Genomic DNA, 25,286 nt, shown 5'->3' with positions numbered 1-25,286 from the left:
CTGGATTTTTTTTCCCACAGCTTAGCACCTTCCTTCTCCCAACTTTTTTATCCCTTCAGTGGTGCTATCATTCTCAGCTGGCAAGATAGACTTGGATTCTTCTCTCTTTCCATGACCCTTAATATCTAATCAATCCATTATTACTTATTGCTGTTGATTTTTTCTTTGTAGTATTTCTTAATTTTCCCCTCTTCTTTCTTGTTCCCACCACTGTCTCCTCCATTTTAGGAACTTATAGTCTGGAGAGCTAATCATACTTTTTATCTTTTCTTTGATCTCATAATTATTAAGCCAAAAAACCAGTGTTCTTTATTCCTCCTCCCACCTTATTGGTTTGGTCTAATTATTTAAGAAGTATATGTGATAATAAATTTTGTTATATTCCAACCTAAAATTTTGTGGTTTAAACAAAGTTAAATAGATACCATATTGAACATTGTGTTGAAAACTATCTAAATTGGATGTTTGGATTAAAATATGCTTTTGACAGTTTTTTAGTTACCAAACTTCTTATAGAGAAGGGATCACAGATATAGAACTGAAAGGGACCTTATAAAGTCATCTAACCCAAACCCCACATTTTACAATCAATGCTAGGGCAGCCCAGAAATGTTGTGAATCACCCAGGCTTATTGATAAATCTGACATAATATAGGGCTTCTATGTTTATGGTCCTGGTGTTGAAGTTTTGTTACTGGGTTTTATGGTTAATTAAGAATATAGGTTTACTATGTTATTAATTGCTGAAGTGGAAAATTACATGCTATTGCTTAAAGAACATGAAAAAATTCATATATTAATAACTAGCAAGGAGAAAACCAAATGTCTGTACATTATATTTCTTTATGACTTGTTCCTTTATTGTGTTTATTATTGGGATGTTCAATTTACAACAATTGAGAGAAAATATCAACACAGTAATAGTCCATGATTAATTAATTCATTCATTAAACATGAGATAGGCATCTACTATAGATAAAATACTGTTCTAGATATGGAGAGATAAAAATATTTTAAACACATGACAGTCTTTACTCTCATGGAACCTATAGTCTTATGGAAAATTATAACACATATGTAAATTACACTGCTTCTCCTCCAACCCCAGCCTTCTAGTTTTAGTCTTGATTTGGTCTTTCATTCATGGGGAGAGATTCCAGGGTAGAAACTTTATATGGATGCAGAACAAGTTCATAACCTAAACTCTTAATTAAAAAGTTGTCTAAGATAACAGAGAAGTAAGCACATGAGCATAAAATCTGCATGAGATAGTGGCAAAACTTAACCTTAAGCGACCTGTCACCCATTATAATAGGCTGCATCTTACTTTCAATCAATCAGCCAACAAGTATTTATTAATTTCCTACCATATAACAAGTACCATGCTATATTCATTTCATACAAAGACTAAAATGAAATAGTCCCTAGAAGGAAAAATCTTTGGCTTTTAAAATATGTATATGTGTCAATAAAGGTAAGATATAATAGGAAATCCTAGAAGAGGAATGGATGTAATCGGTATGGGGCAGATGAGCAAAAATATGGAGAAGCCTAATGGATTTCAAGAAGAGTTCACATTGGTTAAAATGTCCAATAGTGATGAGATTACCTCATTGACAATTTAGGGCATCATCAAATATTATATGTTGGCTTATCAAAAAAGAAGAAAAAGAAGAAGAGGAAGAGGAAGAAAGATTAAGAAATGTTATTAAGCTCCATTTTTATCAGATTATGAAGGATTGTGTATTATCTCCCTGCTGCACAAAACACTTGCCATTGCTATGAAATTCATTATATGAATAAGATAGGAGGAAGATATGATTAAATGGAAATATAGGATAATATTGTAATGCCAGAGAAACTGAGGCAAGATAGAAAGCAGAGAGGTTTTAATATTTTATTAGAGGGAGAGTTTGGACAGGAGGAAAAACAGAATCCATGCTGACCCTAGCTGGCTGGATCGGACTCTTGTCTCAACATATCCAGGGAGGGATTCCAGAGACTCTTACAGGGCTCCAGCGATCAGGGAAACAAAGGCAAGGTAGGGGTAGAGCACTGGTGAGCAGGAGTTCCAGAAAAGGACCATAAATTCAGTTTTGACAGATTGGGGGTCAGGAACAGCATCATAAATTCTGATAAGTTGGGAGGCTAGGAGCCACTAAGTCTGGTGCAGAGGGTCCCATCTAGGTATCTGAGATAAGCCACCTGCAGTTTATGACTCTTTGGAATGCTAGTGGCCAGGGCTCCCAATCCTAAATATCTCAGTCCTAATGACTAGGAAGGGAGTTGCCACTAGGGACACTGAGGCAGAGCAATTCAGGGAAACTGAGACAGAACAATTCAGGGAAACTAATGCAGGGAAACTGAGGCATAACAATATATAAATTTTGAATTAAAGACAAAGTAAGAGAGATTCAACTGTGCCTGTAACTAACTTTTGAAGGGTGACTAGAATTGTGATATATCAAATTTGCATTAGAAGAAAACAATCTTTCAAAAGACTATGTGCCTAGAGACCTTGGCATAGAGGTGACTCCTTTACTTTGGTCAGTAATATTTTGTAAACCTCCTAGTTCCATTTAGTATCTCACATGGATTAGCTGTTCATTTTATTTCTTGCCTTTATGTGGTTCCAGATATGCAAAGTGATTACAAATTAGCGCGTTAAAAGCACTAAATAAATGTGTGTTGACTTGAATACAATGACTTGCTATTTACTGAAAGAAAAATAATGCTTCTCTGGATAACTTTTGGGTTTCTAGGTAGGGAACCTTGAAAACCTATTGAGATTGTATGAATGAATTGAGGATGTTTAGTCTGGAGAGGATATAACAAGGGGTGCCTGAATACTATCACTAAATATTTGAATAGCTATCTAGTGAATGGGGATTGTATTTGCTTCACTTATCTTCCACAAGGAAGAATAGGGAGACTGAGGTGAAGTGGTAGGGAATCAAACATAGGCTTATAAAAGACAATTAAAATTCTCTATTAGTTTCAAAGTAATCCCAATAGAGTTTGAACAGAAAATCCATCTGCATCCAGAAAAAAGAACTAAGGAGATTGTATGTAAGTCAACACATGCTATGTTTAGTTCTTTTTTCTGTTTTTTTTTTTCTCTCTCCCATGATTTTTCCCTTTTGCTCTGATTTTCTCTCCCAACATGATTCATAAAAGCAATGTGTGTTAAAAAATAAATAAATGAATGGATAAAAAACAATTCTCCATTAGTAAATACATCTTCCTCAGGTAAAGTAGATTCCCTGTTGCTGGAAATCTTTAAGCAGAAAATAGATAATTGACTATGTGCTATTCCTATTCCAAGGAGATTTATAGAAAGGATTCATATTTAGATACAATTCAGAAAAGTGGTATTTGGGGACAAATTTTAAACAATGAGATTTATTAACTCTGTAATTATTAAATCCTTTCTCAAAGGAACACATGTAACCAAGGATTTCATGAGTAGTGGTGTTTTACTTCAAGTTTCATCCTTTTGAATCCATCTTCTATATACCTAATAAAGGGATTTTTCCTAAAGTATATTTCAGATAGTCTTGCCCATTCTCATTGTATTTCTATGGCTCCCTACTACTTCTATGGGAAAAACAAAACAAAACAAAATAAAACTATAAATTCATTGTCTAGTTAAAGCTTTTTAAAAACCTCATCCCAATCTACTTTCTCACCCTTATGACACATTACTCCCATTCATATAATTTATCATAAATTATATTGGCTTTCTTATGGTTTATCATATATAACCATTGATCTCTTTATTGACACTGTATCTCTGCATGTCTGAATGCACTCTCTTTTTTTACCACTGCTTAGAATCATTGGTTCCTTCAAAACTTATTTAAACTTTTCAGATTTGGTTATTTTTACCATGATGTTGTCTTAGTAAAGATTTATTTCTGGATTCTGCTCACTTTGCTTTTCACCAGTTTATACATATCTCCTAGGTTGCTCTGAATCTTTCCATTCTAACATATCTTGTGGAATAAGGCAAGGTAATAAGCATTTATATAGCACCTCCTGTATGCCAGGTACTGCTAAATACTTTTTAAAAATCTCATTTGAACTTTATAGTAACCCTGAAAGATAGGTACTATTATCCTCATTTTGCAGTTTCCTCAAATGAAAATTAGGAAACTGAGGCAAACAGACTTCCCCAGGATCATATACCTAGTAAATCTCGAAGACTCATTTTGAACTCAGATATTCTTCTTTCTAGAGCTAACATTATCCATTGAACTTCCAGCTGGCAATTATCATGACATGATCATATTCCATTCCATTCATATAATATAATTTATTTAGTTATCCCCTAGTTTATGTGCTTTACTCTTATTTTCCCATATTTTGCCACCATAAAATAATTTAAGAGCCTTGACAATAACCTATCATGATTACAGGAGTCAGCATTATTAACTATTAACTATTGGTAGATGATAACCTAAATATACTACATGGGGCACACATTTTTGGACATGGACAATTTATTTTACTTGACTATAACTATCTTTTACAAGGTTTTTTTCCTAGTTTTAGAGGTGAAAGGGAGAAAAGACAAATGTTTATTATATTAAAATAATAATTTTAAAATTCATATTAAATGCCATCTTTTACAAGAATTTCCTGTTTCCCCAGCTATTAAAGTCTCTCTATACTCCCTTTTATTTCCCAATCATTACTTTATATCTGTTTTGTAGCTCTCTATGGTGTTGCTTCCCTCTTTGAAGCTTTTTAAAGGCAGAGTCTGTTTCTCAGTTGCCCTTGTTTTCATATATTAAGCTTATTGTCTGATACATAATAAGCACCTAATATCTCATTTGTGTTTACAAAATATATTTGGGGTCATTGGGTGTGGATTTGGGGAGAAGAATGCTAGCAGCTTTGAACTCAGGAAAAGATTCATATAGAAGGTAGCATTTAAGCTGTCTTTTAATGAAAAAAAGTTTTACTTAAATTTATATATAAAAATATATGTATATATATAAAGATATATAGATAGAGAGATTCATATTAATAGATAGTTTTTGGAGGTAGATACTAGAAAATGAAGAGTTCGGAATGGATTTCCTGGAGTAGCCATTGAAATGTGAGAAGGAAGTCAAGTTCACTGAACTCTGAGTGTTTGTGTGTTTTTTTCTGTTTGGGACTTTAATGAATTTCCTATCTATACTCTTGCTGATGAATCTGTGGAATTTGGGGGAGATGAAGTAACTACAGTATCAGGCACCATCAAAAAAGCTTATTAATTACTTGCATGATTTAGCTGGAAATTATATTCATAGTTTTATTCAGAGCTGCCTTGACTGTTTAAGGCACAAGCCATCATATTGAGAACATTTATAAAGAATAATGAAAATGTTAGAACTTGAGGAAGACTACATTAGAGATTCTTCTTTATTGTTACAGCTACTCCTAAAGTACATACCCATACATACCCATACAACACCCTCACACACTCTCTCTCTCACACACACATATAGAGCATTGAAGTGTTCTGTTGCTCTTGCTGTTGTTCTGAACTTTAAAATGTGTATACAAATATTGTCCATCAAGCAGGTGCTTACTGTATTCAGAACACTGTGCTAGTTATTTAGAGGGACACATATTTGATAAAAGAAATAATCCCGGGCTTTCAAGAAATTATAGTTTAAATATGGAAATATGTTTAAAATTATTGTACATGTATAACCTATATTAAATTGCTTGTCCTCTTGGAGGTAAGGGAGGGAGGGAAGAAAAAGTTTGAAATTCAAAATTTTATAAATATGAATGTTAAAAACTATTTTACCTGTAATTAGAAAAATAAAGCACTATTGAGGAAAAAAATTTAGTCTATGAAGTGAATAAGTCAACAATGTATATTATATAGAACAAACACATATTCTATAGTGGCTGAAGGGGAAGTTCTGATTGAACAGGAAGATGAGGGAAATCTTTCTGTAGAAGTGGGACAAATACATAAGGATTGGATATAGAATTAGAAGGTCAGTGGCAAGTCCTAACTATTATTTATTAGATCCTGGGGAGTCATTTAACTTTAAGTCTCAGTTTCCTTATCTGAAATTAGGAGAAACATACTCATGTAAAAGGGTCACAAAAAAGAAAATACTTGGCACAGTTTAGAGTGCTTTGAGAATTATTTAACTACTTGAAGAAAAAAATATTTATATTTCCTATATGAATTACAGTGTTTGGATTGTATTTTACATGAACAGATCTAGGGAAAACTGAGAGTCAGAATTCAGACTGGTTTGTAACAGAATTATCCTTAGTATTCATAATGCAAGGGAATTTTTGCTTTGTCACAAAATGACTGACCTTTTATTATGAGAGATAATGAATCATCCCAAGTTAAAATGAGATAATTTGAGGGGAGAGGAAATTTTTTTTAGATGACTTTACAAACCATTTCCTTTTGAGTTATGACTTCTGAAACTGGAATGTAATTTAGAATAGTTTTCCCTTTAAAGCCAACATTTGTCTTAAGAATTTTTATTGTATCTCTTCCCCTCACCCCCATCCCTGCTTTTTTTCCCTCCTATCTACTCTACAGATTTACACTGACTGGGCTAACCACTACCTAGCTAAATCTGGCCACAAGCGGTTGATTAAAGATTTACAACAGGACATTACAGATGGAGTACTGCTAGCAGAAATCATTCAGAGCATTGGTAAGAACTGCCCTCTGAAAGAAAGCATGAACAGGCTTGTTGCATGGTGAAATGTGATATATGTTTAATGTACCCTGAAATGAACCCTACAGAAATACATCCTAATGTAGCCATGTTTCCAAATCTCATACAGTTCTGCTTCAATTTAATTTGGGAAAAAAATGTTTACATGAAGATATTCGCAAGAGACTATTGAGCCCCAGCTTTCAAAATGGCTAGAATCATTTGGTTGCATCCACTGTTATTGTCAGAGATGAATGCTTAGTGAAACCATATGTCTCCCATGTGTGCATTTTGTGAGCCGGAGTGGCTCATACTTTCTGGGATTCCTTGAAATTGTATCCTGATCTTGTGTGGACAATTGTGAAGGGGTTTCATGTCAGCAGTCATTTGGCACCAGTTAGAAAATTAGCATGCCCTTCTTCACACTCCTATTCTTGAATGATTTGTGCATTGGGGAAGTGTCTATCACTAACAAGTGGGTAAAGTTTGAAAAAGGAAGTTTGCAGGAAAAACAAAACAAAACACAAAGCATTTTTTTCCTGAAAAATTTAAAGTATGATATTTTCCCTTATTGCTCTTTTCATTGTTATTTTATTTCTCTTTTTATTTACATCCTCAAATTTAGCAAATGAAAAGGTTGAAGATATCAATGGATGCCCCAGGAGTCAATCTCAAATGGTAAGGATTAAATATATTCTGTCTTTTTCCTTTCTCTTTGTAACCAGAGAATTAGAATGCTAAACTTTGGGGATGAAAGTAGAATGTAACATATCTCCATTTCTTATTCCACTCTACTTTAGATACTTCTGGGTCAGAGGTCCTATTCTATCGATTTCTGTCAGTATAAACCCATAGCACAGGACATAGTAGTCGTAGTTACTAGATTTTATTTATTTAAATGATCATTAACCTGGCTGATTGAATTTAGCTTTAGAATTGATGTTAATAAATCCCCTAACCAATTTTAAATGGAGTCTTTTTGTCTGAACAACTGGTTTGAAGACTCTGATTTGCCAAGTGTTTTTTTTTTTTTTAAATAAATAGCATTTTGATTTGTATATGGCAAAGTCAAATATAAACACACTGACTCCTCAACATTTTTTGTCAATAGAACTAAAAACAAGCTGCTGAAAGCTCTCTGAGCTAAGATTGGAAGTTATATATGAATAACAACTTCTTCAAGGATCTTGTATATGAAATATTATTACCCACCCCCTACCCCTCATCCTTACTAATGAATAGGTTGAATGCAATTTTTTTGCCAAAAACTCTAGGATGGAATGATGAAACTCTTTAAATGAAATGTTACTAAAAGCAAGATGTAAGGTCACCTTCCTCATTTTTGCTATCTACCAATTTTTTTTTTTTTTTTTTTGCTGATAAACAAAAATACAGAATAATCAAAACTAAAATGTATTAGGTGGACTACTTAGTATTTTTCATCAAAAGCCTCTAGGTCCATAGCTGTCATTGCAATCCACCTAGCACAGTGCTCAACACACAGTAGATGCTTAATATACACTTGTTAGATGAATTCATCAATAACAATGAGCACACAGTGGGTACTCTTTAATATGAAATAAATGATGCAATAATCAATAATATCAAAGACTGAAGATTTTTAAGGGAATAATTCTTTGGATCAGACAAGGATTATAGAAAGAGTGGTAGACCTGGAGTTGGGAGGCAGATTTAAATGAAACTCACTAAGCCTCAGTTTGCACATCACTAAAATCTAGATAACAATACTTGCACTATCTTACATGATTTTTATGAGCAAAAATGCTCTGTAAATATCAGTTATTATGATTATTTTTTATCATTTCTATTGATGTGCTTCTGAATCTTTAGCATCTCATACCAGAAAAATTCTTATTTAGCTGTTTTATGTAAATTTTTGTGAAATACTCCAATGATCTCATATGGTATTTAGTATGAGAATTCAGGTAAAAAACACATATGCGCTATAGATAATTTATATAATAGAGGAACAATATTGATCAGATTGCTTTTAGAAGTAAACTTTATGAATCATTATTTTGTAGTTGTACAAACTTCTAGTATATACTTTGAAGGGTGTACTTTCATGGATTGTGAACTTTTAATTAATTATTTGTATAGTTTCATTTCAGAAATTTATATGATAACTTTAAATCAGATTTTCATATTATCATGGATTTAGAGATGGAAGGGAGACTGGACATCATCTAATTCAATTCTCTTATTTTATAGATGAAGGCAATGAAGTTGTAGTTAGAAGCAACTTTAACTGAGTTCCCTCATCTTATAGAAGAAGGCACTGTGCCCAGAGATGGAATTGCAAGGGAAAACTTAGTCTGGCATTTTTTTAACAGATAAAGAAATTGGGATAATAAGTCTAGAATAGGAATGGATATTAAAGGTCACATGAGGAAACTGAATCCCAAAGAAATTAAGTGACTTAAAGCTAGGAAGTGTCTTAGATATAATCCAAACTCGGGTGCTCTGCTTACAAACCTCAAGACCTGCTCACTTGGGAATGTAATAGCAAGCCAAACCAGATCCCAAGAATTTTGACCCTAAATCCACTATATGTTGAAGATGACACCTTTCTTAGAAACAGAGGTATTATTGTTACTAGTTTAATTTCAACATTTTTAAAAAAATTGGTGTTTTTGGAATCTCTTAAGGATTCTGATAGTGTACTTATTTGAGTTTGACAAAATAGTATGCAGGAGATAGTGCAGCAGACGTAGGCAGAAAAACTCAAATTGAAATCTGGACTCAGACTCTATGACCCTTGGCAAAATACTTAATTTCTGTTTGCTTCAGTTTCTTCATCTTTAACATGAAGATGATAATAATACTCATTCCCCAGAGTTATTGTAAGGATTACATGAGATATAAATTGTAAAGTGTTTAGCTATATATATAAATAATATATAAATAATAAATAATATATAAATAATAAATATATATAAATGCTATATAAATGATAAGTTTTATTATTGTGAATTTTGAATTATGAATAATTATGAATAATCAGCCCATTAAATGCTGAACTAAAACTTCCACACCTCAAAAGTTTACACATTTGTCTTTGGAATTTTCAAAAGAGTGAACCTATTTTTGAAACTGATATGCTTTTTGCTGCTTCTGGATATAAAGGACATGCTAAAAATTTATCTTCCTAAGTTATGCTCATGCAAAAATACAAAATACAAAACAAGAATTGCATCTTTCTCAGTTAAAGCAAGGATTAGTTTGGGTTTGAGTGAAAATTTTATTGGACCTAATTCATAAAATTTGTTTAGCAACTTTAATCTAAAATTACCTCTGCCATTATTGTGATGAGTTATAGAAGAACATGTGAAAGAATTGCATTCCCCTTGTTTATATCATTCCTTCCTTCTTATCAGTTGAAATTATATTAAAGAGTAAGCATATCACAACACCACAAACTCAGAAAAAATATAGGATTCAGTTAGGGAATCTTAATGAGGTAAACTGATTGACATTACAATTACCAATATATGAAATCCTTTCTGAATTATAGGCAAGGACCATCTTTGCATTGTATAATATGTAAGGATGCACAAGATGGAAGTTCTGGAGAGGATGGTTCTGTTGTTAAATTCCAAGATATAAAAATAGTATGTATGCAATGAATGTTTCTGTTATTTTATATAGTGGACCTGTGATTTTCTTAGAATAAGGAATCCTCAGATTAGGTCTGAGGCAAAACCTGAAATCGGGTCTTTCTGACAATCAAGTTTTTTACTCCTTTTGCCATGCTGCTTCATCATTATTTTAAGTATCAATTCTAACTATTTATTATCCCTTTTAAATGGCTATATATGAATGTCTTCTTTTGAACATTGGGAAAAAAATTCCATGTACCCAGAGATAGAGCTGATAAATACAAGTATGTGTAGAACAATTTTACACACACACACACACACACACACACACACACACCTGTTCGTGTCTAATGGTGGCTATCTAATGGTAGGCAAGGAGAAAGGAAGAGAGAAGAAAAAAATGGGAAAAATTTGAATTTTGTTATATATTTAAAAGGAATATTATACATAGTAGATTTGCAATTTAAATGCACTCATCCTTTTTATTATGAAAAATTCTTTTTTATTCCATATAATGAAAAATGTTTAGAAAAATGGAATATCTGCTTAAAAACCCAGACACAAATGTATGAAAGCAAATTAGACATTAAAGATAACCCTTATCTGCATTTGCACATGTGACTCAGTATAGTCTTTCTATTAGGCAACATTGAAAAGTTGGCATATTGTGCATATTTTCTGGACAACACTCATCATTTACAGGTTTCCTATACAGGAAATCCTGCATATTCCAGGAAGACTTCTTAGTTGTTATTGTAGTGAAATACTAAGTAAGCCTTTCATAGTTGTGAAGCATTGTTTAAATGTAAGCTACCACATGAGTGGATTACAAAGATAGTAGAAAGTAATAGTAAGCTGTATATAGTAAATTTTCAGTTTCATGTACAATCATCTTTTATATTATAGTATGCTACAGTATATTATGTTTTCTTTCAAAAATTAAAATTAAAAAAAGAAACTAGTAGAATCTCATCCTACTTCCTGTAGGTAGATGGAACAGATCCTAGATCTGGAATCCTGAAGACTCAGCTTCCTGAGTTCAAATCTTGCTTAACACACTATCTAGTTGACTTGGAGCAAGTCCTTGAACTTTGCTTTAATTTCATAATCTGAAAAATGAGCTGGAGAAAGAAATGACAAGCCATACAAATATCTTTGCCAAGAAAATCCTCAAATGCCATTATGAACAGTTAGATATAACTGAATAAATGACTGAATAACAAGAAGCTGATCCTTAAAGGAGTTAATGATTGGAGGTGGGGGAGTGGGGAATAGAACAATTTTTAAAATTCTTTTTTTCTAAGAATGTCAGAGATACCCCCATTCCAAAATATCTCAGCAATGGAGATTCTTAAAAAAATAAATAAAAGTATTCATTCTTTTAAAGGCACTGTAGCATAGGATAGCATAGTGGTGGATAGATGCCTGATCTCCAAGTTAGGAAAACCTAAATATAAGTACTACTTCTCATTATAAATGGCCTTTCTGATCTTGGGCCCATTGCTCAGTGCCTCAGACAACTTAGCAGGGTAGGTACTGAGCTACTTTGGTCTAATGAATTTTCTCATTGGTACTTTATTATAATGGGGAGAAAAGAGACTGAAAACTTGTCTCTCACTTTTTCCTCTATATCTCATTCCTAAATATCATACAATAAAGAAAAAGTCTAAAAAAAACTAAAAACTGTAACTAGAGATATTAGTATATTGATGATTATCAAGCCATCCCTAGAAGCCAGTTTTCCAGAAGTTTTGCTACAGTACATGATGAAATTCCTAGTTCATAAATGCTTGGAATATATCAAATTCTCATTCTCTAATATGCTCTAAGATTAAATATCTGGGGCTGTCTTTAGCTTGGACAGCCTCTTTTTCAAAATGGGAAATTAGTTAAAAAAAAAAACAAAAAACAAAAAAAAAAAAAATCCCCCTGCGTGTCTCTCATTTTTGTCTGGCAATCCTGCACTTGCGCCTTTGTATTTCAGGTCAAAAGCATGCATTTTTTTTTTTTTAGCTATTTTTAATCTAATGGACATTCTGTACATTCCTGGTATGTAGAGTGGACTATTTGGTTTCCTAGAATAAGCTCACTAAAGCTGTGATCTAAGACATACATACATACATACGTATTTAATTCTGTTACCACCCACCTAGAAATGTTTTCCCTGAATGCCCTAATCAACAGGTGTTATCCAAATGAACTCTTTTGTCTTAAGCTCTATGTTTAACAAAATCTTACATGTTAGGCTCTCATTTTTATGATACTGTATATAGCTCAGCTGAATCTAAAAATAGGTTGTGTTGAGAGAACCTCTCTCTTGAAATCAAGAAGTGTAACCATGATATTGAACATTGAGATATGTCTAAATTCAATGTACATAATGACTACCTTGTACAATGGAAAACATTGGATTCAGAGGACCCAGTTCTTCTGGATTCACATCACACTTCCAGGACATAATGCTTATGTGATTGTCATTAAATCACTTAATTTCTCTGACTCAATAACAGTAAAATATAGAGATTACCTTTGAGGTCGCTTTCACCCCTAAATCTATGATCCTCTGATGCTAATATAGATCTGTCTTGGTTTCTGGGAGAAACTTCTGTGCTTTAGATTGTATGAGTATTTTGAGAGCTACAGATAAGGCAACTATGACTTTCTCTGGTTTGTTAATAAAGGAATAGAAATTAAGAGTGTTTGAGTGACTCAAAGTTATACTGTAATTGAAGGAACTGGAGGGGACGATGGGCACGAACAAGAATTTCTTTTTTTTTACTTATTTTTTAAAAAAATTAATAGATTTTTATTTTTCAACATATGTGCAAAAATAATTTTCAATATTTCCAAATGTTTCTCCTTCCATCTCTATTTCCCTCCTCCCTTAGACAGCAAGTAATCCAACACAGTTAAAAATGTGCAATTCAAGCGAAAAGAGGAGTAAGGTAAATAGAAGGGAATATAGAAATTGTAAAGGAAAGGTTTAAGGAAAGGAGAGGAACTCTAAGGGGGAGGAAGGGATTCTAAAGAGGGAGGGCTGCATGAGGCAAGCCGTGCTCACAAGTTGAATACTGGGGAGCGGTGGGGTAAGGGGAAAGAAAAGAAAAAAGCATAATCTGAGGTTAACAAGATGGCAGGAAACACAGAATTAGTAATTTTAACTATAAATGTGAATGGGGTAAATTCCCCATAAAGCAAAGCATAGCAAAAAGGATAGCAGACTGGATTAAAAGTCAGAATCCTACAATATGTTGTTTACAGGAAACACACTTGAAATAGGTTGACACATACAGAGTAAAGGTAAAAAGCTGGAGTAGAATCTACTATGCTTCAGGTGAAGCCAAAAAAAAGCAGGGGTAGCCATCCTGATCTCAGATCAAGAAAAAGCAAAAAATGATCTAATTAAAAAAGATAAGGAAAGGCACTATATCTTGCTAAAGGGTAGCATAGAAAATGAAGCAATATTAAACATATTAAACACATTAAAAATATATGCACCAAGTGGTGTAGCATCTAAATTCTTAAAGAAGTTAAGAAACCTGCAAGAAGAAATACACAGCAAAACTATAATAGTGGGATATCTCAACCTTGCATTCTCAGAACTAGATAAATGAAACTACAAAATGCATAAGAAAAAAGTTAAAGAGGTAAACAGAAACTAGAAAAGTTAGGTGTGATATATCTTTGGAGAAAACTAAATGGAGAAAGAAAGGAGAACACTTTCTTCTCGGCAGGTCATGGAAGCTATACAAAAACTGTCTATATATTAGGACATAAAGACCTTAAATTCAAATGCAGAAAGGCAGAAATAGTAAATGCATCCTTTTGAGATCACAATGCAATAAAAATTACATTCAATAAAAAGCCAGGGGAAAATAGACTAAAAAGTATTTGGGAACTAAATAATCTCATCCTAAAGAATGAATGGGTGAAACAGCAAATTATAGACAAAATTGACAATTTCTACCCAAGGGAATGACAATAATCAGACAACATACCAAAATGTGTGGGATGCAGCCAAAGCAGTAATAAGGAGAAATTTTATATTTCTAGAAGCCTACATGCATAAAATAGAGAAAGAGAAAATCAATGAATTAGGCTTGCAACTAAAAAAGCTAGAAAAAGAGCAAATTAAAACCCCCCAGTCTAAAAATAAAAGGAGAGGTTAATAAAATTGAAGTAAAAAAAAAAAAAAACTATTGAATTAATAAATCAAACTAATAGTTGATTCTATGAAAAAACCAACAAAATAGATAAACCCTTGGTAAATTTGATTAGAAAAAGGAAAGAAAAAAATCAAATTGTTTGTCTTAGAAATGAAAAGGGAGAACTTACCACTAATGAAAAGGAAATCAGAGCAATAATTAGGAATTGCTTTGCCCAACTTTATGCCAATAAATTTGATAATTTAAATGAAATGGATAAATATTTTCAAAAATATAGCTTGCCCAGATCAACAGAGGAAGAAGTAAATTGGTTACAGTCTCATTTTACAAAAAGAAATAGAACAAGCTAATAATCAACTCCCTAAGAAAAAAATCCCCAGGACCATATGATTTTATATGTGAATTCTACCAAACATTTAAAGAACAATTAACTCCAATGCTATATAAAGTATTTGAAAAAATAGGGATTGAAGGAGTCCTACCAAATTCCTTTTATGACACAGACATGGTACTGATACCTAAACCAGGTAGAACAGAAACAGAGAAAGAAAATTATAGACCAATCTCCCTAATGAACATTGATGCAAAAATCTTAAATAAAATAGTAGCAAAAAGGTTACAGAAAATCATCTCCAGGATAATACACCATGACCACGTCGGATTTATACTAGTTATGCAGGGCTAGTTCAATATTAGAAAAACTTTTAACATAATTGACTATATCAATAACAAAATTAATAAAAATCATATGATCATCTCAATAGATGCCAAAAAAGCATTTGATAAAATGCAACACCCCTTCCTATTAAAAACAATGGACTTTTCCTTAAAATAGTCAGTAGCATCTATTTAAAACCATCAGTAAGCATCATATGTAATGGAGATAAACTGAAACCATTCCCAATAAAATCAGGAGTGAAAAAATGTTCCCCACTATCATCATTACTATTCAATATTGTGCTAGCAATGCTAGCTTCAGCAATAAGAAATGAAAAAGAGATTAAAGGAATTAGAATAGGTAATGAGGAAACCAAATTATCACTCTTTGCAGATAATATGATAGTATACTTAGGGAACCCTAGAGATTCTACTAAAAAACTATTAGAAATAATTCACAACTTTAGCAAAGTTGCAGGATACAAAATAAATCCATATAAATCCTCAGCATTTTTATATATTGCTAACAAAATCCAACAAGATTTACAAAGTTACAAAGCAAGAGTTACAAAGAGAAATTCCATTTAAAATACTGCAGATAATATAAAATATTTGGGAATCTATCTGCCAAAGGAAAGTCAGGAACTATATGAGGAAAACTATAAAACGCTTTCTATACAAATAAAGTCAGATTTAAATAATTGGAACAATATTAAGTACTCTTGGATAGACCAAGCAAATATAATAAAAATGACAATACTATTTAAGTTTATCTATTTATTTAGTGCTATACCAATCAGACTCCTAAGAAACTATTTAGTGACCTAGAAAAAATAACAACAAAATTCATATGGAAGAACAAAAGGTCAAGAATTTCAAGGGAACTAAAGAAAAAAAAATCAAATGAAGGTGGCCTAGCTGTATCAGATCTAAAACTATATTATAAAGCAGAGATAACCAAAACCATTTAGTGTTGGCTAAGAAATAGACTAGTTGATCAGTGGAATAGGTTAGGTTCACAGGACAAAATAGTCAATAACTATAGCAATATAGTGTTTGACAAACCCAAAGACCATAACTTTTAGGATAAGAATTCATTATTTGACAAAAACTCCTGGGAAAATTGGAAATTAATATGGTAGAAACTAGGCATGGACCCGAACTTAACACTGTACACTAAGGTAAGATCAAAATGAGTTCATGATTTTGGCATAAAGAACAAGATGATAAATAAATTAGAAGAACATAGGATAGTTTACCTCTCAGACTTGTAGAGGAGGAAGGAATTTGTGACCAAAGAAGAACTAGAGATCATTACTGATCAGAAAATAGAAAAATTTGATATCAAGTTAAGAAGTTTTTGTACAAACAAAACTAATGCAAAAAAAATTAGAAGGGAAGCACCGAATGCTTCACAGAGATCATCTCCTTGATGAAACTGATGCAAATAAAAGCTAAGGTGATACTACTAATAAATGACTGAGGAAAGATTTAAATTCAGGTCTTTCCAACTCCAAACTCAGTGTTCTTTCCACTGAATTGTTTAGTCACTTGAGTTGTTTATGATAGTTCTTGAACCCATTTGAGATTTTCTTGGTAAAGATACAGAATTTTTTCTCCAATTCATTTTACAGTTGAAAAAAAAAACTGAGGCAAACAGGGTTAAATGACATGCCCACAGTCACACAGTTAATAAGTTATAAGTGCTGGATTTGAACTTATAGAGATAAATAATCCTGATTTCAAGCTCAGTATTCTATCCCTTGTACAATTTGATGAATTTTAGAGAAAGAGGCAGGAGCAAAGATTCAAACTCAAGCTTTCAACCTCCTGTTTTTCCCCCCCATTCTATATTGTCTCTAAATAGTTAAGAACTATTTGATGCAAATATTAGATTTTTTTATATTACTGTACAACACAGAATGATGACCCCTGTAGTTATCTAAATGAATAAATATAGGATCTCTTACTTCTGCAGATCTCTTTTCACAAATTCAGATCGTCATCTATTGAATACTTAGCAGATAAATTTTAGTCTTGCCTGAGTCACATAGGTTAAATGTCTTCTCCCACAATCAATGACACTGGGACCCAGGTCTTCATGACTTCTATCTATCAGGCTATGCTTTCACTAGAACTGAATCTTGTACCCACTTTATTGCTGAAATTTTCAGCAATTATATTCTATGTCCTGTTGTAGTAGGGTTTCCCAATTAGTTACTGGATTTCTCAAGTATCTGGAGTCCATCTGTACTCAATAGAATTGGACCTCTCACAGTCCAAGTATTTATAGGTTGTTTATTGTCTTTTAAAGATTAGACTCATCAGGCTACTGCTTATAACTGTTGATCTTAATTAGTCATACCGTTATCCTTTCCCCTCCCTCCCTGTTCACTCACAAGATCTAGTTCCTAATGAGGCAATAACTCATTTCAGATCAACAGATATGTATTAAGTGCTCTTTAAATGTAAGGCATTGTGCTAAGTATTTGATATTTAGTAGGGATGGATCTGTGATTGCAAAGATTTTCTACTAAGCAACTTTTTCTACTAAGGGAGCTAAGTCTCATCTTTGCAGCTTGCAATATTGGAGAATTGCTTAGATTCTTGAGAATTGCAGGTGTTATTCAGGGTCACACTACCTGGTATCAGAGATAAGGCTGTAACCCAAGTCATCCTTGCTCCAAGGGGAGCTCATTTTCCATTTGTCTTTGCTGCCTTTGAGATTATAGAGATACAAAGATAGAAAAGAAGGCATCCATGTCTTTGAAGTGATAAAATTTTAAGTTCTTTTTAGAGTTTTGCTTTATCATTGTGTCAATAGGCTTTGGTGGCATAGACTAAATTGAAAACAGAAACCACTCACATATTTATTCTTCTATTTCTAGTGCTAGTTACCCTTTTGAATTTGAGAGACATAAGCTTTAAAACAAAAATAGATTTAATCGCCAAAGGAATACTGTGAGCTTTTTTTTTTAACTTCCAAATTCCTTTGGTCTTCTAAATACTTTTTTATTCGGGCTTGCCCTGGAGATCTTAAATTAATCTTGTTAAGGAACTTTTGTTCCTTTAAGGAAAGCTTTTGTTCAAAGCTTTGCATAATTATTTGTTTTAATGTAATTGTCACATGAATATTTTCAACCATCCTCCCTTATTCAGATGTTATCTGAGAACAGAGAAGAAAGCAAAACTATCAGCCCATCAAACAATACTGTCATTACAATTTTATAAAGAATGGAACACTGTTCATTGCTTCATCTGTTATTTTAGGTGAGCTTCTTGAAAATTGGACTCTTATTTTTTCTAAATATACTTAATGTCTCAATTAGTGCCTGGCTCATAGTTGGTGCTTAATAGATATTTTCATATTAATTATCAAATAAAATATAGGTAAGTATTTTTGCAAACCTTAAAACACCATGTTAGCCATCACTATAATTAATTACATATTATTCAAGTTTTACAATTATTTTCTATACATTGTAGTCGTTGTGTCTATGTTATCTTGCTTCTTCTTATTTAGTTCTTCATCAGTTCATGTAAATTTTCCTGGGTTTTCCTGTATTCTTGATATCCATCCAGTATAATGAATTTGGTAGGGCCTGTTTACCTGAACTGTATATTTTTAATGCACTTTGATAGCTTTGAATATCCACGTAATTCTAGAGATTATCTAGTAACACCCTAATATTTTACAGTCGAGAAAACTGAGACATAGTGAGATTAAGTAACTTGGTCAAATTTACATGTGCAGCAGAAAAGCCAGCATTTAAATCCAGATCCTTTCATTCCAATTTTAGTGTTGTAATCATATATAGCATCTAAAAATATTCTTGTATATATTTTTCTTGCTATTTTATGACATTCAAATATTGTGAGGCCATTTCAACCTCTTTTCAAACATTCTCTCCACTAAATTTTATAGCAATTTTTATAAATAATAATCATGATAATAATAGCTGCCATTTATACAATGCTCTAAAATTTGTAAAGTATTTTACAAATTTGATTTTACAGCAGTCATGAGATTTTGATGCTATAATAATTCACATTTAATATAGGAGAAAAATAAGGGAATAAAATATGTGAGGCCAAATATGAACATGAATCTTTCTGATTCCTGATTCAATATTAATTTTTGTGTTTTATATTTACATTTTATCTGCTGTGCCAACTAAGTAAATTAAAACAAAGTGATGCTATAAATTTTCCTTTTCAAAAGAGAAAATTGAGAATACTGAAGTGGGAGCCAGGAATGTTAGACTGCTTCGCTACTTAGGAGGAATATGTTTATGATCAACTCTGCTTCACAAGACTCAGCTCCCTTCTCATCTTTTCAGGGATGATATGGGAAGAAATGTTTGGCTAGATATTTTCTAAGGTTAGTTTGGTGTGAATATATAATACCTACTCCATTTAAGTTCTTCTCTCCCTCAAAGAAACACACACACACACACACACACACACACACACACACCCCGAGTATATAGTTAACATTTTTATAAAAATACTTATTTTTAAAGATGAGAATTGGCAGATGGAGTGACTTTTCGATAAATTTCCCCAGAAGTGGTCATTGCTTAATTGTATTTTGCATTTTAATGTCCTCTTGGTGTTCATCGTCATTTATAGTAGATTCTTAGTGAAACATGACTACAATCTTAGCCAATGAAAGAATTTGCAATATTTTCTTTTGGGTTTTCTTTTTGTCCCCTATCCTACCACCCTATCTAGTCTCCTTAGGAAATACAAATGTCTTTCTCTTCCACCTCACTCAAATTTCCTCCATTTTCAGTTTAATGTAGAAAAGAGTACAATAAAAAGATTGTTGGTATTATTTTAAATACTAGGGAAAGTACATACAATCTAATTCTAATAGAAATTTGAATTTTGGGAAATAAGACTGATTTAAACATAAACTGACAAGTGGAAAACTTTTAACTTAAGTGCTTTTGAATGTTCTAGCCATTATATTCTAAGAATATGAGGGTGTGAGAAAGAGAAAGACAGAGGAATTGGCTGGACAGGAAAAAAAAATCAGCTATTTGAAATCCATTAGACTCCTCCACAACAAAAGATTGCACATTACTCATCACACAATTTACATTCCAGCCATACAAGTTATTGGATATCCCCAAATTTCTTTCTCCACTGTATTTCTCTATGCATGGATTTTTTCCTTTTTTACTGCTTCCTCTTTAAAACCCATTATTTCTTTCAAGGCTCAATTGGGTATCACCTCCTAGGTAAACTGGTGGACCCACTGTATATAGCACTGGGTCTGGAGTCCAGAGATTTCACCTCAAAAATACATTTGCTGTGTATTCATGGGCAAGTCATTAAATTTCTCTTAGTCTTATTTTCTTCAGCTCTAAAATGGCATAATAATTATTGTACCTATCTCTGAGCGTACCAAATAAAATAATAATTTAAAGAACCTGGCACAGTGCCTGGCATATAGTAGATGGTTAATAAATGTTTGTTTCCTAGCCTTCTGCCTTGCCTTCTACCTTTCAGCCTTCCCTTTTGCCTACATGAGGCATTTTCTGACTTACATTGTTGTTAATACCTCATAATAGTATGATAAATACATAATAAATAATAAATAAATATAATAATAAAATAATATATATTAAATAAATAATGATAAATATAATGAATAAATAATAAACACATAATAAATATATAATATATAATAAATAAAATAAAGTATATATACATATAACACATTTATTTTGTATACATTGCATATTTACATATATGTATATATATGTGTGTGTGTGTGTATACAGACATATCATACAAACATATCCACATACATACACAAAACTTCCTGTATGTAGGACTTTATTGTTTAATCCTTTCAATCATGTCAAACTCTTTATGACTTCATTTGGGGTTTTCTTGACATAAATACTAGAGTGGCTTACCATTTCCTTCTCCTGCATATTTAATAGATAAGGAAACTGAGACAAACAAAATTAAATGACCTTGCTAAAGTCAGAGAGCACAGTAAAGATATGAGACCAGTTTTGGTTTCCAGGCTTTTTGACACTAGGCCTGGCTCTGTGCCACGTAACTGCCTATAGCGACATAGAGAAATGGATTAGTTTTTGTCTTTATATTCTCAGTCCCTAACATAGAACAGCACTTAATATTCATTGAATTGTACATAATAAAATCAGACTTTGGTTAAATAAATTCAGTTTATTTTATAAACTGCCTTATGCATATAACTATCATATCTTTCTGTGGTGTCAAGAAGTACATTGTTCTCGGTTTCAGATTTAAAAAAAATAAGCATTAGTAGTTTAAAGTAATTTTCATAGTTTTAAGAATTCATAAGGATTTTCCTTTTATACTAAACTACATGAAATATGCAATTTGATGAGGATTACTTCATCAAGTGGGAAGATTTAGAATTATAATTTTTAGTCTTTTAGTTAAAAGTAATAATGTTTTATTTAAAGTTAATAAGTCGATGTAATGAATAGAGCACCAGTCCAGAAGTCAGGAGGACCTGAATTCAAATATAGACTCAGACATTTATCATTGCCTGGCTGTTAAGTTGGGCAAGTCACTTAACCCCAATTGCCTCAGCAAAAATAAATAAATAAATAAATGAAGTTAGTAAGTCATAGAGTCCCAGAATCAAAGGGGATTTAACATGTCATTTCCCCTTCAGTTATTGTTTGACTAAGAATTCTTTGTTTTTGATTGAAGAACTTGTAATAAAGGAGAGCCTCCTCCATTCTTAAGCAACCTTTTCCCTTTTGTATTGCTCTAAAATAATTAGAATGTTTTTTTTTTTTCTTTACAGAAACCAAAATGTGTTTTTATGTTGCTTCAACTTACTCTCTTTTTATTTCTTTCCCATGGTCCAAGAGGAAAAAAATTTCAGTTTTATAGTATCATAGAAGTATAGATCTGGAAAAAAAATTAGAAATACTCTGGATCAATCTCCTCATTTTATAGATGAGAAATCTGATGCCCATATGTGAGTGATTTGATCAAACTTTAAAAACATGTGGTATCCTAAATCTAATGTCAGTTCCCTGAAAATAATTGAAGATATTATGTCACCATTAAATCCTCTCTTCTCCATGTTAGATATCTCCATTTCTTTCCAATAATGTTCATAAGCCATTGTTTTGAGACCCTTCACCACCCTAGTCTTTCTTTTCTGGACATTCTCCAGGTTACCAATACCTTTCCTAAAATATAATACTGAGAACTGAATAAATTATCCAGATGGATTTTTGTCTAAGGTAGAATATAGCATGATGACCATTTCTCATGTTCTAGGCATGATGTCTTTTGTAATTTATCCTAAGAATTCTTTTACCTTTTTTGTTTGTTTGTTTTGGCTGCCATGTGGGATTGTTTTCCTAATGTTTCAGAAGAAAACAAAGTAAAAAAAATTTGTTTAAAAAAATAATTACAACAATAAAACAAAATCTAAGTTTTGCAGCATGAACTGAAGTCATTCCATGCTTGATCTCATCTCTCAAATAGTTTTGGAGTACATTATTGTACTATTCCCATTAGAACTCAGAATGTAGATATTAATGTACTCTTTATAATACCTCATTTATCAAGAAAGAATGAAATATATATTCAGTTTATAATATTTAATAAGGCAGATAAATTTTATTTTATAAAATTTCTCAAGGATCTTTGAGTTGAAGCAAAAAAAAAAAAAACTCTTCAGGCAACCAATTCTCTTAGTATTTCACTTAACCAAGGCTTTTTACTCTATATTGCCAGTGGTCTTTTTCTCACTATATATTAATGAAGGCTGTGTTTATATATATTCACAATAAGTTTTCTGTATTTTTGTAAAAAGAAAATCACCATTTTATGCCTTTGTCTATAATAATCTTTTGAAAATTAGTAACAATAATATCATTTATGTAGTTCTTGAATGTGATTCACTACTTAAATATGTGTATGTGTGTGTGTGTGTTTGTATGTGTGTGTATGTGTACACACAGATAAAGTTTCTTTATAGCTATAGATATACATAATCTCATTTGATCCTAACAACCCTAGTAAGTTTTTGTTTTTTAAGCCATAATTTTACAGATGGAGAAAAACTGAGGCTGATAAGTATAATTATGGAAAAATTATACCTAGGAAGTTCCTGAGACAGTACCAAACAAAATTTAGAGCCCTGATTTTATGTAGGAACTATTCAGGGAAGACTAGCTTCTCTGGTATGATGGCTTGGCAGGACCTTTCTTCAGGGCTATTCATCCAACTTTGGCTTCCACTTTCACCCAACTCTCGCCTGTGGCTCTATAAATCTGTAACACAGTGTCCACATATCTGGAAATCATCTTGGGCAGATGAATTAAATCAAATTGAGGGTAATTGGCAGGCTTCAACTTGTGTATGATTTAATATTCACCCCAATTGTCACACGAGATTTCCCATGATGGTATGGTCAGATAGGAATAATTTCTTCCAACAAGCCACAAAGGCAGCTGAAACAGATGCACTGGAGCTCTTAGTACTTGATCAGATATCCAAGCTGCTGAGGTTATTCACTGAATCCAGGGTTCTCACCAGTTGTCCTGAATTTGGTCAAGAACTATGAGAAGGCACCTGAAGCTCTTCTAAAGTAGAGTAAAATGAGCATGGAACCTTGCATATAGTATCAAAATTTTTCAACATACTGACTGCTTTTACTAAGTATGTATTGTCCATTTTATCCTTTATGTAAGCACCAAAAAAAAAAAAAAGATACTATAAGAATGAGAAGCTAGCCATTATTACACACACCTTGTGACCTCAACTAATAATAAAGGTTGAGACTGATGTATGATTTGACTTTGTGAATTTTGAGCTACAATAGAAATAAAGTTACCTGCACTAAATCCAACACCTGTATAATGAAAACTGGAGCATGAGGCAAATTATAATTGTGACTTCATTTTCACTGTTTCTCCCATTCCTCTTCAAGCTCTCAATGTTATGACCCAATGAACAATCAAATCATTAACACTATCTGTTGCTAATGTCTTTTAGTCAACAAACATGATGGCCTCTTGTGAAAATATAGATCTAGTCCTTTGGATCAACAAAGTAGGGGGAAGGGAATGGGACCAGGGCTTTGGCTTTATTGATTTCATGGTCTGATACACTTTCAATTACAGCCAGATAGTTTGCTTGAATGGGCCAGTTTTGTTCCTGAGTGTAAATCATTATGGTGGTATATGCTGCTCTAGTAATTCTCTGTGTTTCATTTGTTCAGTAGACTCTGAAATAGATTGCTGAAGTACTTCCGTTGGGAAAGGGAGATAAGCATCATGAACATATCATAATAGTATAAGATTAGAGCTTTATTGTTTTATTTTCCCTTCTCCTATGCCAGAAGCCATCAATAACGATTTGATCCACTATGTTAAGAAGGACATGCACAAGTATAACATACTTGTAGCATAACATCAATTCCCTGAAATATTTCTTTTATTTCTTGTATTATCTTCTATTTCTTGTATTTACTCAGGAAGTATATTTTTAATCACTTATTGTGATGGCTTATACTTTGACTTTGTGCTTATGTATATTAAATTTTATTTCTCATATGTTCTATTCTTAAAAATTTATCCTTTTGTACTTAAAATTTTACTGTCATCTAAAATCTATTTTTTTTCTTTTTTTTTTTTTGTATCCATGGGAATTTTCAACATTAAGGCCAATCAAAAAGTGTTATATTCGCAACTGTTAAACTAAATGAATATTATCAAAGAAGGAAGAGATAATAAATGCAAGAATGCCTGAGAAATAATCCAGGGGAAAATGGGTTTCCATTTGATTTTTGAAGATTAGGTAGGATTTTGGATGGTGAGAGATCTCCTATGTAGTTGAATGATATTAAAAACAAATACAGAAGTAGGAATTGAAACTTATGTTGAATTTTCCATGGTACATTTTTGGGAGGATATTGACAAACTAGAGCAAAATTAAAGGAGGGCAACTAAAATTGTGAAAATGCCAGAGAATATGATGTATGTGTAATAGATGGAGTGCTAGAATGGAGGCCATTTTATCTTAGATGCTTATGAGCTGTGTGACTTTGGATAAGCCATTTAACCTCTTGGTTCTCAGTTCCTCAACCATAAACTGAAGATTGTGTAGATGGTATC

The 25,286-nt window shown here is 32.3% G+C and overlaps 1 protein-coding gene across 14 annotated transcripts in view; it reads left to right on the top strand.

The window, feature by feature from the left end:
- NAV3 (neuron navigator 3) overlaps positions 1–25,286 on the top strand; it is a 1,064,916-nt gene that overhangs the window by 715,891 nt on the left and 323,739 nt on the right. For all 14 annotated transcript variants that reach the window (XM_031938355.1, XM_031938352.1, XM_031938354.1 and 11 more), the window contains 2 exons: positions 6,572–6,689; positions 7,318–7,370. In XM_031938355.1, the coding sequence (XP_031794215.1) occupies positions 6,572–6,689; positions 7,318–7,370 (171 nt within the window). The remainder of the gene's footprint in view (positions 1–6,571; positions 6,690–7,317; positions 7,371–25,286) is intronic.

Source organism: Sarcophilus harrisii, chromosome 5 (assembly GCF_902635505.1).
Source record: "Sarcophilus harrisii chromosome 5, mSarHar1.11, whole genome shotgun sequence".
In the NCBI taxonomy this organism is placed as follows: Eukaryota; Metazoa; Chordata; class Mammalia; order Dasyuromorphia; family Dasyuridae; genus Sarcophilus; species Sarcophilus harrisii.
This window is presented reverse-complemented; position numbering and strand designations above follow the sequence as displayed.